Here is a 16,933-nt window from a genome sequence, read left to right as displayed (position 1 = left end):
CTGCTCCAGAACAGCCTGAAGCTGTCACTGCTCTCGGGATCCACACACAGAGCCCAGGCAGGGCCCGAAGATCCCTCTCGGGAGCGTTCCCTAGTACCGTGCCACATCCTCACATCTGGACAACGCGAGACACGTGGGCAGGAATTCCTACGCGTGAAAGGGCTAAGAAGTATGTCTGCTTTAAAGCCAGAAGACTGATGTTGCTTTTGCCCCCATCACTTTAAGTAGTGCCTTTAGCAGCAACGAGGCTTGGTTCTACACTCCCGGTGAACGCGTCGTTCCCGGGATCCGCACCCTCAACCCCCTCCTGGGCAAGGAAGCTCCTGCACTACTGGAAGCGCAATCCCAAAGAGCAGAGGTGCAGAGCAGCAGCAAATGGCCGCTTCCCAAACTGCTCTGTCACCGCCAGGGGACAGGGACGTTCTGCCCAACGTGCCGCCCACTCCCCACGAACCGCAGCGCGCCCCTGGAAGTCAGAACGTTTTGCCTGAGGACACCTGAAGTGAAGGCAGAAAACACGGCGCAGGCCGCCGGCCCAGCCCCGAGGAGCAGCATCTCGGGGGCTCTGAGGCGAGGGCACCGCCAGCCCGGCCTCCCCCAGCTGCCCCGCACCCGTGCCCCAGAGCTGCCGCTCCCGGCGGGACGGGCACGGACCCAGCCTGGCAGCGTGTGCAGGGCGGATCCTGCTGGAGCCGGCGGCAGTTGCCATCAGCAGTTACTGGGACACAGAAAAAGAGCAAGACTGCACATCAGGGGACGGCAGAGGTTTGACTGCTTTCAGCACCAGCTACTGGAACACCAGGAGCTCCCATTCCTGTTTTGCCCCCACAAACGGGAGCTGCAATGACCGTTCTCATGCCCCCGATACACACACACACACGGAGCTGGTGTTCAGCTAAAACACCAGTTTGGACATGGCTTCAAATTCCCTTCAGTCCAGGCATGCAATACAGGAGCAAAGCCACCTCAAAAACCGTACGCCAGCTTCCAGTTTAAACTCCTTCAGTGAACGATGGCATGAAAAGAAAATGTCATTTGATAAAAATAACCTTTCACGAACGCCCCATGGTAAAATGCACAGAAAACTAGGTTCTGTCTATTAAAAGATACCAAACCAAGTTAGCACTAGCTACCAGAATTACATTCTTGCTAGAAGAGTTGTTACAAGAGAAGAGCCAACACAGTGCAAGACCTTAATACAGATAAAACCTTAAACAAATATTTCAACATCAACATTTCAGGGAGTAATTTAAGTACTACAATGTGAAGCGAGTCTTATCTGCTCTGCTGGATATAACAAAAATAATCCAAGTCATACATTTAAGAAGCAAGTAATGCAATCTTTGCTTCTCGTTGCTGCAATAAATGAGACTGAAACAATACCTGGGAGAAGAAATGCATCAAGAAGATGGTCACGTTCAGGTTTAAAAACAGTCCAGGGCGCGGAGTCCAGCACACTGTAAAAACATGCAGGCTGCTGGCATCGCTCCTGGGGCGCAGGTGCTGCAGGGGACGGGCAGGGCTCCCCAGCCCAGCTCCACGCACACGCTGCCTTTTCTCCGGGGCGCCAGCCACCCCCAAAACGCTTCTCTGCGAAGCCTGCTGCAGCTGCGGGGCCAGCCGAGCACAAACCCTGACCGCGGAGTAGAGGTGCCCGGCAGACCCGGGGACAAGGCTTCCTGCAGGTCACCAGCACGTCAGCTCAAGGGAGGGGGCACAGAGCAGCTCAGTCCCTGCTCGGCGAGGGCTGTCGGATGCGCTGACAGCGGAGGGGTACAGAGGCCTGTCCACAAGCTAAGCCTGGAGAAGCTCTGCCACGCAAGACTACGAGAGGCCAAGACCGCACTCAGAAGACAAGCGTGCCCACTGCCCAGCTGCTGACCCACACCGCAGGCTGCTGCTGTACACAGAGGATACGCAGCACATCGATAAAAACTGATGAAATTAAAACCAAAAGATTACACCACATGTATAGAAAAGGACTTGAGGAATCCACCTGTTAAGAGGAATCTTAAAGAGCTTGAGGAACCTCCCCTGTCAGAAGGGCATGTAAACAAAGACGTGACTAGATGTAGTGTTTTAACCCTGATAGAGGTGGTGACCAAGCAGGAGCGGGGCCCTGAGGGGCCGTGGGGAGGGGGACGAGCACGCCGCAGGCAGCAGCGCTCGGGGGCACGTGAGAAGTGCTCCGGGGTGTTCTGGTAGAGCCCCTCCAGCCCGCGGGAAGAGGCTTGTTCAAAGCATGCTCAGAGAAGGCAGAGAAGACAAGACGACACTTGGCTTATCTAAACGTTACTCCTATAAATAACGGATGCTATATTCACACCACTACGACTAAGCATCTGAGCACATTAGGAAACGCTTCTTCTCAGGAGTCTGAGCAGGGGTCCCACCAGCACCGCTGCCACCCAGCTGCACGAAGACAGCTCTCCCACGGCACCGCGCCCGCCCCGCACCCACAGGTACGAGCTGGCAACCAGCTGCTGCGTAGTGATTTCTTCTGGTGCTTAATGTAGTGTTTCGGAAGAGAATGTAATCAAAGAGGATAGGGTAGAGGGCGCCTTAGGTAAGGACAGAGCAAAATTCTTCAGAGACATAGCAACAAAAAAATGCAGGTTACGTTTCACAGAAATAAACTTTCTGGCGTTGGAATGCAAAAATGAAATCTGTTACACAGACGCATGTACGCACAGACACACAGGTACCTTTCTGTCCATCCACTAATGCTAGTCCCTCCTATACTGGCTGAGTATATACCTGAGAAACAACATTAGTGTTGAAATATTGCCCTTTAGAAAGCTTGAAAAATGGAGGGGAGCAGGGAGAGAGGGCTGAGAGAGAGCATAAAGAAGCGGCAGTCTCTCCAGTTTCCTTCGCATCCTCCACAGCTCAGAACAAGGCCAGACGCCAGCGCGGACACAGCCTGCTCAGAACAAGACCAAAGGAATATCAGTTCACAGCTCTACAAAGCACACTAATGTCAGTACAACTGGGTTTCAGATTTCAGACCCTGAATCTGAAGAAAGTTGTTGCATTTTCTGTAAAGAGACTCCTGTACAAGTGCTATGGGACAGCTGCATTCATGTTCAACAACGACTCCAGCTAGACTACTTGCATCAGTGCTGGCTGCCTGTGGCTATTTGGTTTGATGGCAGAATCAAAAGGCGCTTTAACAACTTGCAGTTAACTTCTCCTCAAAACATACATTAGGCACATGAACAAAAAAACAAGAGCTCAGAATAAATTAGCTTCTCAGCAGAAGAAAAGACACCTGGATTGCAGCATTTCACTGAGGTTCCAGAGAAGGCCGTACAGACACCTGCATGCTGGAAGGTAATTTTTTCAGCGGCTTGTCAGCAGCCTGCTTGCCACTGGAAGGAGGAGACTGGACTCCGGGATCTAGCTGGGAAGACTTGGACTTGCGGCTGGATAGCAGAGAATGTTTGTTGGGTGTGGCATCTTTAGGGACCAGTTTTTCTTTTGCAGTAATGTTGGCGTTGGTCTGAGGGGCTGGTGGGACAACACCTTTCTCTGATTTGTCTTCCAGCACGGTTTTACTGCCTGACTTGGAACAGCCACTCCCCGTCTTTTTCGAGAGCATCGTTGTCTTTCCCAGGTCTGCCGACCTCCGGGTCTCCTTCTGCCTTAAGGCCGATTTAAAGAAAGACAACCCCTTCTCTTCCGACTTGCTGTCCCTCTTCAAGCCAGAGCGCAGCCCGACGTTTGGGGACCGCAGGTTGGCCATGGAGGAACTCCGCACGTGCCGGCTGTCGGCCGCCCGGCCGTCGCTCCGGGAGTGGCTGATCCGCGGGGAGCTCGTTCGGGAACTGCTGGTAACGCTCGTTTTATCCGACCCCAGACTTATCTTAGAGCCCTCCCTGCTGAGGCTCCGGTCTGAAGCCCGGCTCTTCCCAGCAGAAGACCCCTTAGTCAATGAGCCCGAGGGGGTTTTCTTGGCAGCTGTGGAGGATGGAGAAGAACCTGGCTTTTGCTTCTGTTGGGCCGACGGGACGGCCGCCTCCGGGGGCTTCGTGCTGTGGTCCTTCCTCACCTGGCTGGGAGCAGGAGACCCATGTCGCCCACCGGCCCGAGAGGAGTCCGTCCTACTCCTAGATCGGGAAACTTTCTGGGAGCTCTTTAGCTGAGGAGAAGAGTGAGAGACTTTGGTCTCTTGGGTAGGTAAGACTGTCCTTCCCTTCCTCAAGCTTTTGTCCGGCTCAGAAACGCCCTTGGAGCCATGACCCTTCTTAGGGGTGCCATCCGCCTTCTCTGCGGCCAGCCCTGCCCCAGGGGCCTTCACCTCCTTGACCGGAGAGCTCTCCACAGAATCACTCTGATCCACAAAGGCGATCTGATTGTTGTTATCAAAAGGGTCCAAAGCAGGGCGATTCCTGTCCGGCTGCACAGAGCTCTTCCCACACCCATCTGAAAGATCCGAGCTCGATGTCCTTACAACAGACTCCTCCCTGAACGCCCCTTCCATGACGGCCAAAGGGGCTCTGCGAGCCGTCCTGTGCTCACGCCGACTGCCGTCACAGGGCTCCAGGTAGCTGCTAGAGAGATTCCTCAGGCTGCCAAAGCAGGAGGTGGAGACTTTATCGTCAGCAGCCTCCCCGATCTTCTCCAGGGTGGAGGCAGAGGTATGTACAGGGGAATCTCCGGAGAAGCGTGATGGGGAGTTGGAGCGCAACTGTAGTTTTGCGGAGAGGGACCACGAGGGCCTGACACCATTTTCACTCACTGCCAGCGGGCTGGTGACAGAAGATCTAGATGACAAGCTCTGACGCTGGACACTTCTGACAAACGGCCGAGTTGAAAACCCCCCTGCAGAGAAAGAGAGAAACAGCCTCAGTGTGAAAGCTGAGCCCGCGGTGCTTCATCCACCATCCACAGGCGCCGTTTCCCAGCACGGCTTCCTGCACGGAACCTGGATAGGGGATTCGACAACGGTTACTTGCCCCTGGTCACCCAGAACGGAAAATCCAGATCTCCCTCTCATCCCTGAACAGCGGGAGGTCAAACACAGGCACTGCACTTTGGAAGTCCTTGAAATTAGCAGTGAGTTCGCCAACTAGGATCACGCTTCCAGAGACACATTTTTCTGTATTAAAGGATATTTCCCACGCCATCCTGCAAAAGGCAAAGCAGGATCCCTACTTCTTTAGATAAAGCAATGTATTTGTATTTGCAAACACAAAGGTCAACAATAAGCATTTTAGAAGTGACACTACCATGGCTGGACCTGGCAGTTATCACCAGGCTGCTGCAGGGACTTCACTGACCCGTGAAGCTCCACATTTCCAGCAGTTACAAGGCACTAGGCGGAGGAGCCAGGCAAAGCCAGGAACTGAGCAGTGATTCACACACACACAAGTGAATGTGCCATCTTCTCACCTCCCTGGGAGCCGTCTACAGCACGGCAGCAGACAATTAGTACCGACACTAAGCTGTAGCGATACGTCAGCCTCCTGCAAAGGTGCTGCAGGGAAACCCAGAAAAAAGCCACAAGCCCAAATACTTGATTGAGAGGTTGCATTGAGGGTACTTCCTCTCTTTGAAAGGCTCATTAAGGTTCCTGCCCTGCTCTTCTCCATCCTTCAATACCAGAGAACAGCTCACCTGTGCCAGAACCCTTCTGCTGCTACCAGCACAGCACCCACCTCCCCCAGCTGCCAGAGGAACCATCCCTGGTAACCACATATTTTGCAGCGATTTTAGTAGGGATGTTGTAACAGAAAACCTGGCGGGCCGTGTTCCCCCCGCTCTGCAGTGCTGGTACACACCATCATCTTCGCTCCTTTCCCCAGTCAGCTCCACCGATTCCGAGAGCGAAGCCAGAGACGTGCGCCGGGACGAGGCTGCTGAGGCGATGCTGGGCTGCTTGCTGCCGGGGAGGCGGCTGACCCAGTGCTCGCAGAGCGAGGAGCTTGTGGAGCCTGCAAGGAACCGGGCCCAGAGTCAGGCAGCGGCGTGCGGCCGCAGCACACGCGGAACCTCGGAGGGCCACCGAGAGCAGGACCGAGCTGTGCTGCTCAGGCCCGACGGACACGCCGAGCCTGGAGCCGGCCCATGCAGCCACAGCACCCGGGAACGCCAAGAGCAAGTCTTGACTCTTACGGAAGAGTTCTGGTCACAGCAGAGACAGAACTGTGCTGTGACTGCAGGGAACCCCTGCGAGAGCAGGCGGGCAGAGGGAACGCAGCACAAATCCTTTCCTTCCCAAAGGCACCGAGCCTGCCCTGCCCCCAGCTCGGACCCCACCGACACCCCAGCGGCGCCGCCGTTCCTACCTCCCGGCTCTGACACCGGCAGCTCCGAGCAGTTACCCGGAGGTTCAGGGGGTGCCCCCATCTCCAGGGCCTCTTTGCCACAACCAGGCTCCCCACTAAAGGGGGGGGTTCCCAGGGCCTCTGATGCGCAGCAGCAGGCTCAGACAGGCCTCGCCGAGCTCAGGGACAGGGAGCGGGGGCTCAAACAGGGCTGGGCAGAAAGCTCTGCAGAGGGACAAACTATGCGTGAAGGACAAACGACAACGCCAGCGGGGCTTACCTGCCACAGAGCTGTTAGCAGACCATGACGGGATTGCTGTGCGTCTCTGGTAGAAAAGAATATAAGCTGTCTGCTTGCAGACTTCGTTTTCAGAAAGTTGCTGAACATCACTGTCATCAAAGCAGTACCACTGGCCATCAACCGAGTTTTTGCAATATGCTGAGAGAAAAGACATTACTGTTAGACCTTCCTCACTCCTGCTGCTCTTTCTGAAACAGCTCACGTTTCGGGATTTTCTTTGTGCAGCATTACTCCTCAGAACAGAACACCATCTGGGTGGCTCCATTCCCATCACGTTCTGTCACTTGTGGCAGTCTGCCTCCACCAGTGCCCTCCTCCTGACCGAGCCCACCCAGGATGACACAGCCCAGAGACGTACGTCAGAGGGCAAAAATGGACACACGCATTTGCTGGGCTGCTGCATGAAGTCATACAGATCCCGGGAACCATCAAGCAACTCTGTCTATCTCTGGCTGCTCCGAGAGCTGCCAGAACAAGCAAGGAGGAGTTCATAAACTGGCTGTGCACACAATGGGTAAATGCTTCCCATGTGTAACCACCTCTTGCAATTACAGAAGCTCTGTGCTGAATGGGCAGGAGCATTTTTGAGACATGAAAGGCCAGTTACATTACTGTGAAGGAAAAGAAAAGAATAGCACAGAAAAATATACAGCAAGACATTTGGGGTCAACAGCCATTGTTCCATTCCTCAAAGTCATAAGAGTTACGCCCCCGGTATCACACAGCCAGCCCCCATCAGCTGGGTTAGGTCCCTGTGTCAGGAAAGGTGAAGAAATTAAGGACACTAACAGAAAAACAGAACTGCTTTCTTTCTGAAAGGATCCAGCATACAGAACCTCGCAGGCTACTTGCCTGTGTAGTGTCCCCCTTGCATGGTGCCGTGGTGATTACAGACAGCGTACAGGTCATAGATATAGTCTTCAGGATCCCTCCCCAGACCATACGGTCTCCTCCAGGGTGACCAGTGCGACGGCAGACTCCAGCTGCTCTGGCTGCGCTTGACAACGTGAGGAGTCATGTCCAAGCCACTCAGGGGGAATTTAACCATGTTCTGAAGTTTCATCCTTCGGTCTCCTTCCTGCGTGAGCAGAGAACAGCACGGGCTGCAGCAGCAGCGAGGCCACCGGGGCTGGGGACAGCAGAACCCCAGGGGAGGAACAGCCAGGGCAGGAGCTGCCTCGGCAGAGCAGCAGTGCTCAGCATCACCGCGGAGCCCTTACCTGCCGGAACCTTTTGAGATGTATGATGAGAACATCAGGCAAGGTCCAGAGGCTGAGGGTGATGCTACCCTGCTGCAGCTGCTTGCAGTGTGGGCATCGCCACGCGTCATCGGGGGCGAGCTGCAAGGAAGAGGCGTGAGTGGGTTTTAGTTCCCCAGTTCCACAGCAGGTTTCACTGCGCCGCCGTTCCTCTGCCGCCCCGGCCCAGCGCAGACGCCTGCCTCCGGCAGCGATCCCGGGGAGGCTTTTCACTAGCGAGGAGCAGAGTCGCGTGCGCCTCGCACAGGAATCCAGCCAGTGCTGCAGGCAGAGAAGCTATTTCCACCTTACACACACCAATCCCTCTGACATGGGGGAGAAGGCAAAACAAAGGCAAAAAGCAGGCAGGCTTGGCAGCCTGAGTAAAAGTATTCTCACAAGAAAACCGGCAGCAAAGGAAATCAGAACAGAAAGAAGACAGGAGTACGCCGAATTTCACCTCTGACACCTCGCTCTGACTCTCTGGAAACCCTCCTCCTCCTCCCTACATCCCAGTGGCACAGACCTACAGCTGCAGAGGTTGTCCTGCCCACCAAGGAGAACGTGTCTCTTCAAAGCGCCTCCCTCCACAGCCCAGCCCTCAGAAAACTCAGAAGCCAGAGAGCTTTAAGCTGACAAACAACTTTTCCCTCACCTCTGAAAGAAGCGACAAGAGAGGCTCCAAAGTCATTAAAGCTCAATCACGGGTCTGCAGTCCACTTCCAGGACCATCCCTTTTGCAGCAGATTAGAGACCTCCGGCAGAGAAACGCGCAGTGCTTGCGTGTCGCCGGCGAGGGCCAGCTCAGCCCAGCTGCCTGCCCTGCCCACACCATCGCTCCCGCCGCCGCACCCTCCCCGCACACGGGCGGGGCTGGAGAACGGCCACGCTCCTGCAGAGCTGAGCTCCACGCTCCCTGCGCTGCCCTTCGGGGCCGTCCTCAGTGGGGGCTGCCCTAAGCCCACCCCAGCCCTGCCCAGCCTCGCAAACGCACCAAGACAGAGCTGTAAATTCCCACGAAGCAGCCACGTTGTGCCAACCCTTTATAATGTGAATTCTGTGATTTTGTAATGTGTGCCAGAAAAAAACATCACTGTTTCACACGGAGGAAACTGCAGAACAGGGGAGTACGTTCTCATCTCAACGTCTGGGGAGCAAAACACCCCAAAGCAGTATACCTCCCACAGCTTTGTCCTCGCTGCAGAGAGACTCCGTTAGCAGGACTGGTAACTAGTGTTGCGTTACTAATTTAACTCTCCCGTCTGAAGAAATCAGTGTTTGCAGAAAACAGCTCCTCTGCGGAGCGTGGGAGTCCCTGCGGCACGCCGCCCAGCCGGACCGTCTACACAGGCTGGTCCCTACCTGTTCCTCTTTGGTGTAGAGTTGGAAACACTGAGATAAAGTGCAGGTCTGAGGTTGGTGATGAAGCTCTCTCTGCTGGCGGACGCTCTCGGAGTCTGGAATATATTCCTCTTCCGTATTCACAAACAAGCTGCAGCAGAGAGACAACACAATTACCAGCACATCCGCACGCTGCCGTCTGCAGGCAGAGCCCGCAGCTCCTTCCTGGCCCTGTCCCACCACACGTGAGCAAGAGATCCTGCCAGGGCAGCACAACCGAGCGCGGGGGTGAACAGCTGCAGCGGGCACCCGCTCCGGCTCCTCTCAGGCAGAAAAAGCTACTCACTGCCCACAAACTTTCTCACACAAGTATGATTTGCGGAGGAAGGAGCCCCAGGCGAGACGCCTGCTCCGTAATGCAAAACCCCGGGCACGGAGGAGAGGAGCCCAGCTCGGAGCAGGGCTGGGGCACCCACCCCAGCCCGTCCCTGTGGCCAGGGGCCGGGGCAGCTCCTGCGGGGTCTCGTTTTGCTGAAGGGGACACAATTCACACAAGCAAGCCGCAAGCATCGCTCTCGAGGTGAACACACTTTAAAGCTTTCTACTTCATACTTACTAATCTTTAGTTTCTTTGTCCCATTCTACCACTAATTTCACATGAGCCGTTCCCCCCTGTCCACATGACTTCAATGCCCTGGAGAGAGGAGCAGACAGGAGTTAGACCACCCTTCAGTCTGTGCCTACGTTATCTTTTACATGAGTGTAACTTCGCTAGCCCTACACCCTTCCTCCACCTCCACACAGCTCAAGTTTCCAAAGGAGTAAAAGGAATTCATACAGCAAAGAACATGGCAGAGCTGGCAAACTGCGTTTACTGAAGTGCATTAGTTCTGTAAATAAACACACACTTATTTAGAGAACAGCCATCTACAAAAATGCCTGAAAAATTAGTCACTAGAAAAAGAATTTTAAAATGAGGGGGGTAATACTTTCATTCTGTTCTCCGTTTCCGAGGACAGACTCCAGATGGTGACACTCAACTGAGCAATCCCCACACAGCTTCCCGAGGACGCTCAGCCGCTTCCCTGCTCCTCGGGCCGGCCATGTCCGCTCCACACACGCGCCCCAAGACTGTCCCCTTCTGCACAGCTACACCCCCGGTGCCCGCCGACAGCCCCTCCACTCCCGGGAACCAGGAGCAACTCACCTTTCCACTGTGGGATGGCAGAGGGGCCGCTCCTCCTGAGGTAGCAAGTACGTTATGCCCACAACACTGACCACTCGCAAGCTGAACGGGCAAACCTGCAACAAGGAGAGCAGAAGCCTCCTGAGCGGCTCACACCCCACGTACCTGCGTGCAAAGCGGCTCCCGGCACCGCCTGGCATGTACTTCATCCTAGGGGGTGTGTCTGACACGAGAAAGCAAACACACAAGGTCTCAGATATGCCGACGCCGAGTGGCTAACCGAGGGGTGAGCTACAGCAACAGGGGCTTTGTACCCAGCAACAACTCTGCGGTGACCCAAGACGCCCCTCTCAGAGGCCTAAACTTGCCTGAACCTTTCAGCAAGCAGACAAAAGCACCAAAGAAGTGGGATACCAGACTTGGATATTATTGAACAAAGAAACATGGGGAAGCCACCAGTGCAGGATGTGCAGCACGTTGATCACCCCAAGTAACCGCCTTCCCCTTTAGCTCCCACCACACCGAGCTGGAAGTCTCGAACCAGACAAGCATCTGCCTCACCTGCAGGCAGGCTGCAGGCCGCAGGAAATACTGCATCTTCTCCAGAATTTCCTTCTGCAGAATATCCCAAGCAATTGTTTTTTCCAGATGCAACACAAAAGGCAAGCCAAACCTACGGGAAGAAGCAGCATTTGAGGGAGCAATTAAAAGATTATTCTGTTCAGCAACAGGATCCCCAAACTCTGACAGCGCCACCCTTCCTCCTCACTCGGCACCTATGGAGCTCAGCATGATTTGGATGAAACGCCCCAGAAACCAGGAATTAAGAACTTGTCCGCAGAGGAGAGATGCTGAGCTCTGAGGGGACGCTGTGGGGGCTGCCCACGAGGGGAGCTCCCGCTGAGGCACCACGGCCCTGCCCCGGGCTCGGGCTCTGCTGCAGAGCTCGGCCACCACCCCCCGGCTGCCACCGCTTCTTGTGACACAAACCTCAGCGGCTCAGGTAGTTCTCAGCCCGTGGCTGGCACAAACGCCTTTGCCACGGCTGTTTCTGCCTTGCCCCCACCCCCCGGCCACCCCACATCACAGGATCAGGTCTCTGGAACCAGCGAGCTCTGCAGAGGTGGCGTGTCCTTCTGACCAGCCTGCAGTCGCCACCTTCCAGTAACACTGGACTACTTGAAGTTAACCAAAACAGGAAGATTTTGCTGCATTCATGATTGGGTTTTGATCAACATGCTCTTTAGCACCCAACGCGAGCGGGGAATGCTGGCTGCCGCCCCTTCACCGCCTGCCTTCCCCGCACGGCGAGGAGAACCCAGGCCGGTTAAGGTGGCAGCGGCGGAGTCACTACCGGGGGAGCTGCCAGTCACCTTCTGCTCTGCTGTCCAGTGCACGCTCTGTTACACACCAGCAACACAATCTTGTCGGTCGCTGCTGGTTTCGTGGAGGACTGTTCCAGTTTTCCAGACTTCACTGTTCCTTGAGAGTAAGATATTGTTCGGGAGTGCTCAGTGCCACATTTCAAGTTATTCAGGTTATTGTTCACATGTATTCCTGAAGAATTGGGAGAAAGGAAACATTTCGTCACGTCATTTGCCTTTAGTGCCCTGATGGCCCCCTGAAGAAGCCCTCCTTTGGCTGCAGAGGAGCAGGTCAGTATGGAATTAGACCATTTTTATGACTTGTATGAAGGCTTCAAAGAGCAATTACTTTTCACAGTGACTATTTCTTTACAGAAAGAAATTATATGCAAGTGCTCACCTAACTGATTTTTCACAGCAATTTCTACAATCACCCATAGCTTTGTCCGCCCGCAAGAAAAGCTAAAGTGACAGAAACCCCACTTGTTACTTCCAATAATAAAATTTTCCTTTGATTACGCTCTGTCTGCCCAGGATGCAATTATTGCCTTTCACTGAGAGGGAGATGCAGAGAAGCCGAGGTCTCCGAGCTTTGAAAGAGAAAGCGTTTGCTCATTTCTGAGACTGTTTATTCATCACCGGCAATCTGATTTTAAATAACACAATTTCAGTAGCTTCACCTGGTCCCTAGCAGGTCTTTAAATTAAGCCTGACAACAGATTTCCCATTAAGCCAGCCTGGCCTGCAGAATCAGCCCAGGAAGAGGAAGAAAGGAGTGTGCATCGCTTCTTGATAACCTCCCTGCTGACACCACCATTAAGCCTGCTGGAATGAGTCTGGGCAGAGTTGAAATCAATACACCACAACATCAACTACTTGTGGGACTTTTATTCTCAAGTCTATCCCTTCCCTCCCCTAGTCACCCGAGGCGGGCGTTAAGCAGGTATCGACTTACCTCTCTGACTGAGTATACCCTCAGGCCTAAATATCTCGGGGGTCTCAAAGGCGAAAATGCAGTCGCTTTCATGAATGGTGTCCAGGTCATCAGTGTCGCAGAAGGACCGATGAAACCCATCGTAGTACATCTCCGTCAGCACGATCTAGAGTCAGCACAAGCAAACCAGAAGCCGTTAGATCACCCGTGCCTGGTCCAGCTGAGCTGCCCCGTCTCTCAACTGGGATTTTCCTGCCAAGGGATGACATTCCTCAAAACATCCTGGTGTCGGCCAGCAGCAAGGAACAGGGAAGAGGACTGCCACAGAAGAGAAGCTGGGGCAAAGGCAGCACGTGGAGAGGATCGGGTGGGACCCGACAGTTTCCTGAGGCTCCTCGCACAGAGCAATTCCCCAGAGAACTCCACTGCAGCACCTCTGGGTTTCAAAACGCCAACGTGCAGGGCAAAGCGTGACCCAGACTGCCACTACCCCGCTTCCCCCCTTCGACCAGGGGCAGGCAATTTCAATTCCTACATATCCAACATGGGATGAAGCCCCCGCGCCCCCTCCCGCTGACTGACGAGACCAGGCCGTTACCTGCTCCGTGGGGATCTTGGTTTCTGAGGAGACGGCCTCCCGCAGCCTGGCCACGGTCCCGGAGATGGGCACGGGCACGCCGATGCGCATGCAGTGCGAGCACTTCCCCCGGTACACCACGGTGACGTAGAGCGGCCTGCGGAGAGCAGGGGCACCGCTGGGGCCGCGCTCGGCACTCCCGCCCGCGCCGCACGGAGCCGGCCCAGCGGGGACCCCGGAGCCACCCCAGCCGCAGCCAGGACAGCGCATTTGGTTCCCAGAGTCCTTTCTTACTACATGGCCCGGTGCTACCTCCTCCCACCAGAAGCAGCAGCACGTCTTCTCAAAAAGCTCCCCAAAATTAAAAATGAACACGTCTATGACAAGGCAAGCATAATTTTTCAACAAGGACCCTGTAACGTGGCTTTGGAGAGCCCAAGGCAGCCCCCGAAAGCCCTCGGAGAGCGCTGCTGCCGGGCTGCTCCAGCTGCCCCCAACGCCCAGCCCTGCCGAAGCGCCACCTCAGGCAGGACCCTCCGGAGAGCCCCTCAGCCTCCGCTCGCGGGGGGGAGCGGGGCCCCCTGAACCACACGTGGCACACTCGGATCCAGCGTGCCCTGCATTATCTGCTCCACTGCTGCTTGAACCCGTGCAAGCCTTCTGCCTCCGAGACACGAGGTGAAGGAGCTGCTTATTTATACAATGGGTGGGTTTGCTGCGCATCTCTATCTCTTCACTCTGAATTTTTTATCTGGATTTTTTTTCCTCCCTGGAGCTTTTTTTCTTTTTTGGCAACAGCTATCTTTCAAAAAAGCAAAACATTTTGCAGGAAAGCTTTTAACTTCACTTTTTGAAATTGGAGTGATCAGTGAGACTGTTCTAAAGGAAGTAAAAAAGTGTTTCATCCTTTTCCCTTTTTTTTAATTTTAAAATGTTATAAATTAAGTCAAAAGCAAAATCTTTTGGTTACCTGAATCAAAGATGATTTCTCCCCCTGAAATTAATTCTATAGGAAGTTAAGGGTGGGGGCAGAGGGCTGTTCTGAAACAAGTAAAAGGCTCAATTTTCCAATTTACCTGCAAAGCAAAAAATTAAAGCCCCATATGGTCCTATCTATCTTTTTTAAAGACTTACCGTCAAGATTTTGCTGACACCTCTTTTCCTTCTGTAGCAAATTAAACAACACTGTATGCATGGGAAACAGCCAACGTTAAGTTTCAGACAGTCACCTACCGTGTATGAGGCAAAGGGATCGGCAGAGAGATGCAGAGAAAAGGGTCAAAGGTGTTACTCTGCTTCTGGCAATGAGGGCAGGTCAGGGAGGACCTAGTACAAATACCAGTAATAGGACAGAGTTACACCTCACCTCCTCAGGAGGGGATAAATCATCAAATCACAAATAACAGCCGTCACACGTCAGCCTGGCTGCCCCCCTCTGCTCTTCCTTCTCCACACAGGGAGCTCTGCACAGAGCCTGTCCACACCCAGCTGCTGTAAACGATGGGCCCCTCGTTTCTAGGTCCTTTTGAAGTAATTAATCCCAAAGTTCATTACAGAGCATGCCAGGAAAAGACTTCACTCCACTCACTGAATTTGGCTTTTAATAAATGTTACTGCAAAATTAGTAATTCACCCACAGTAGCTCCAACGTGGAAGGCCTAGGAGGGTTTTGTCTTTGAAGAGAGATGAAGTGACAGGAAAGAGCGACAGTCAGCACTGCAGGTGTACAGATCTCTTACTGAGAAGGGAGAAACTCCAGACAATACATCTCACATTCAGAATTAACCTGCACCTTAACCTGGCTTCATGTTTTATACCAGGCTTAAGGTTTCCTATTTGCAAAGGAAGCCTTGGCAAATATTGGGGAGAAGAGAAAGCCCAGCAATTAAAATTCTTATAGCAGCACAGCTACAAGCCATCAAGGAGCACCAGGCTATTTTCTTGTATTAGTTCTGAAATTAAAAAGCTCACTTCCCAGGAAGTATAGGAAACTCTTGGGAAAGCCCTGAAGGGACAGGAAAAGCTTCAGCTCAGAATTCCCAAGTGCCAGATAACAGGAACTCTGCAGGGCGCCCGGGGTCCGTAACTCCCCGGCAGCTCCAGCACCTCCAGATCTTGGCGCAGGGTCCTGCCCTGCCCAGCCCGGGGCAGCCTCACGGCTCCACTGAGCACTGACTTGCTTTCAGGATGCGTCAGGGCAGGTGAAGAACTGGTACATACTGTAGATTTTCACAGAATATACCAAATTCAAAGCAGTGAAATTCTCTCTCCTCTGGAGCAAGATCCTAGTGCAGGTGTCATTCAGCAGGAATTCAGAGCTGGTAACACAGTGACACCAGCCCAACGGTACTGGGAGCTAGCATCACAGTAGGATTATACTGGGGTCACCAATACATGCAATAATGCCTCAAAATTTACAAAATATACCTGTACTGGGCTTGAAAGAGTTCCTGCACAAAGGTACTACTGATTGGAAAGGCTGGTCCCTCCAGCAGCACGTCGTCCTCCAGCGGTGGCTGAAAGAGAAGAACAGACCCTAGCAGCACACCCAGGTGTGGGGCGACGGCTGTGAGTCCCAGCTGTGCCCTCCCTGCCCACAGGCACCAGAAAAAGGTCACAAGATTTTAAATAACAAGTGTGCTCTGCTGACAGGAGGGGTTATGCAGGAACGCGAGGTAAGGAAAGGCTGGGATCTGCCGGCAGGCGAGGGGCTGGCAGCCCCCCTCCTGCAGCGTGTGAGCGCTCAAAGGACTGTGCTGGGGGCACTGGCCAGGGTTACGTTCATGGGGCCAGAAACAAACAGAACTTCAGCTCGAGCTTTTGTTCCCTCCAAACTACTGGAGTTGAGAAGCCAATGGGGAGATCTACCTGAAAAAAACTGCAAAGTTACAGCTGCCGTCCCACGCTGGGTCCCAGCACAGCCCCTACCTTGAGCGGAGGCATGCCGCTGGAATTCACGACGTTGTTCAGATCTTCATGGACTCTGTCCAGAAGCCAAAGCAGGAACTCCTGCGCGTCATGCTGGGCATTCCCGCGGTACTGCATCGCGTTCTTGGACACAATGTTCTGCAGAGAGACAGACGGCCTACAGCGAAAGAGCAAGAGTCAAGCTCTTCCCCTCGCCGAGCCCCCCCAGACAGGCAGAGCAGAGAGCCCAAAGGCGGGGATGGGCGACAGCTCTGGCCAGGGCACGGCCGGAGGACAGCCTGGGCCCTGACACACACCCCGAGTCAGAGCAGCAGGTGCTGCCTGGGGGCAGAGCCCCGCCACCGGCCCCCGGAGCAGAGCGAGGGGCTACGGCACTGCTCGGGGAGCACCCGTGGTTACAGGAAACTCGGGGCTTGATTCAGATGAGAGGAACACCAGGACAACTGGCCTACAGCCCCTCCACACCAGTCAAGGGCGAGGCAAGCTCACCCCGACTCACCGACAAGGACGGGCAGCACCTCACACGCTGACACGGAGCTGAGGCCGTTTTTAACCATCCCTCTCCACGTACCACAGGGCCTGACACTCTTCAGCTCAGTCTTCTATTTGTTTAAGCTGAAGCAAAACAAGTATTTAGTCTCCTGACGTCCACTGGTGCTGCCCAGCTCCTTCCTGCTCTGGCAAGGTCACAGATTTCCCAAAACCTAGACGCAGATGCTGGTGCTAACACGGGGACACAATTCCAGGAATCAGCCAAGATCAGCACATCAAAACTGCAGGTGCTTGTACAAACCC

At 54.2% G+C, this 16,933-nt stretch overlaps 1 protein-coding gene across 1 annotated transcript; it reads right to left on the bottom strand.

Moving 5' to 3' along the window:
* Positions 1-1,513: 1,513 nt before the first annotated feature.
* On the bottom strand, positions 1,514-16,729 carry USP31 (ubiquitin specific peptidase 31). Its single transcript, XM_026859400.1, has 16 exons — positions 16,710-16,729; positions 16,139-16,276; positions 15,638-15,726; positions 14,444-14,536; positions 13,232-13,367; positions 12,655-12,799; positions 11,709-11,892; positions 10,897-11,008; positions 10,357-10,451; positions 9,766-9,843; positions 9,171-9,300; positions 7,791-7,910; positions 7,423-7,648; positions 6,550-6,708; positions 5,784-5,936; positions 1,514-4,824 (listed from the first exon to the last, which is right to left on the bottom strand). The coding sequence occupies exons 2-16, from the start codon at positions 16,253-16,255 to the stop codon at positions 3,287-3,289; spliced, it is 3,375 nt and encodes a 1,124-aa protein (XP_026715201.1). The 5' UTR covers positions 16,256-16,276; positions 16,710-16,729; the 3' UTR covers positions 1,514-3,286.
* Positions 16,730-16,933: the final 204 nt, after the last annotated feature.

The sequence above is a fragment of the Athene cunicularia genome (assembly GCF_003259725.1).
Source record: "Athene cunicularia isolate RWA chromosome 14 unlocalized genomic scaffold, athCun1 chr14_part2, whole genome shotgun sequence".
Classification (NCBI taxonomy): domain Eukaryota; kingdom Metazoa; phylum Chordata; class Aves; order Strigiformes; family Strigidae; genus Athene; species Athene cunicularia.
This window is presented reverse-complemented; position numbering and strand designations above follow the sequence as displayed.

What these genes read in the sequence shown, in the direction of transcription:
- USP31 (XM_026859400.1), bottom strand. Translation starts at nt 16,255, where the DNA reads ATGCAGTACCGCGGGAATGCCCAGCATGACGCGCAGGAGTTCCTGCTT. An exon ending in CTCTTTCAAGCCCAGTACAG is followed by an intron (nt 14,537 to 15,637) that starts GTATATTTTGTA and finishes TATTTGTACTAG; the next exon opens with GTCCTCCCTGACCTGCCCTC. An exon ending in GGGTATACTCAGTCAGAGAG is followed by an intron (nt 11,893 to 12,654) that starts GTAAGTCGATAC and finishes CCAATTCTTCAG; the next exon opens with GAATACATGTGAACAATAAC.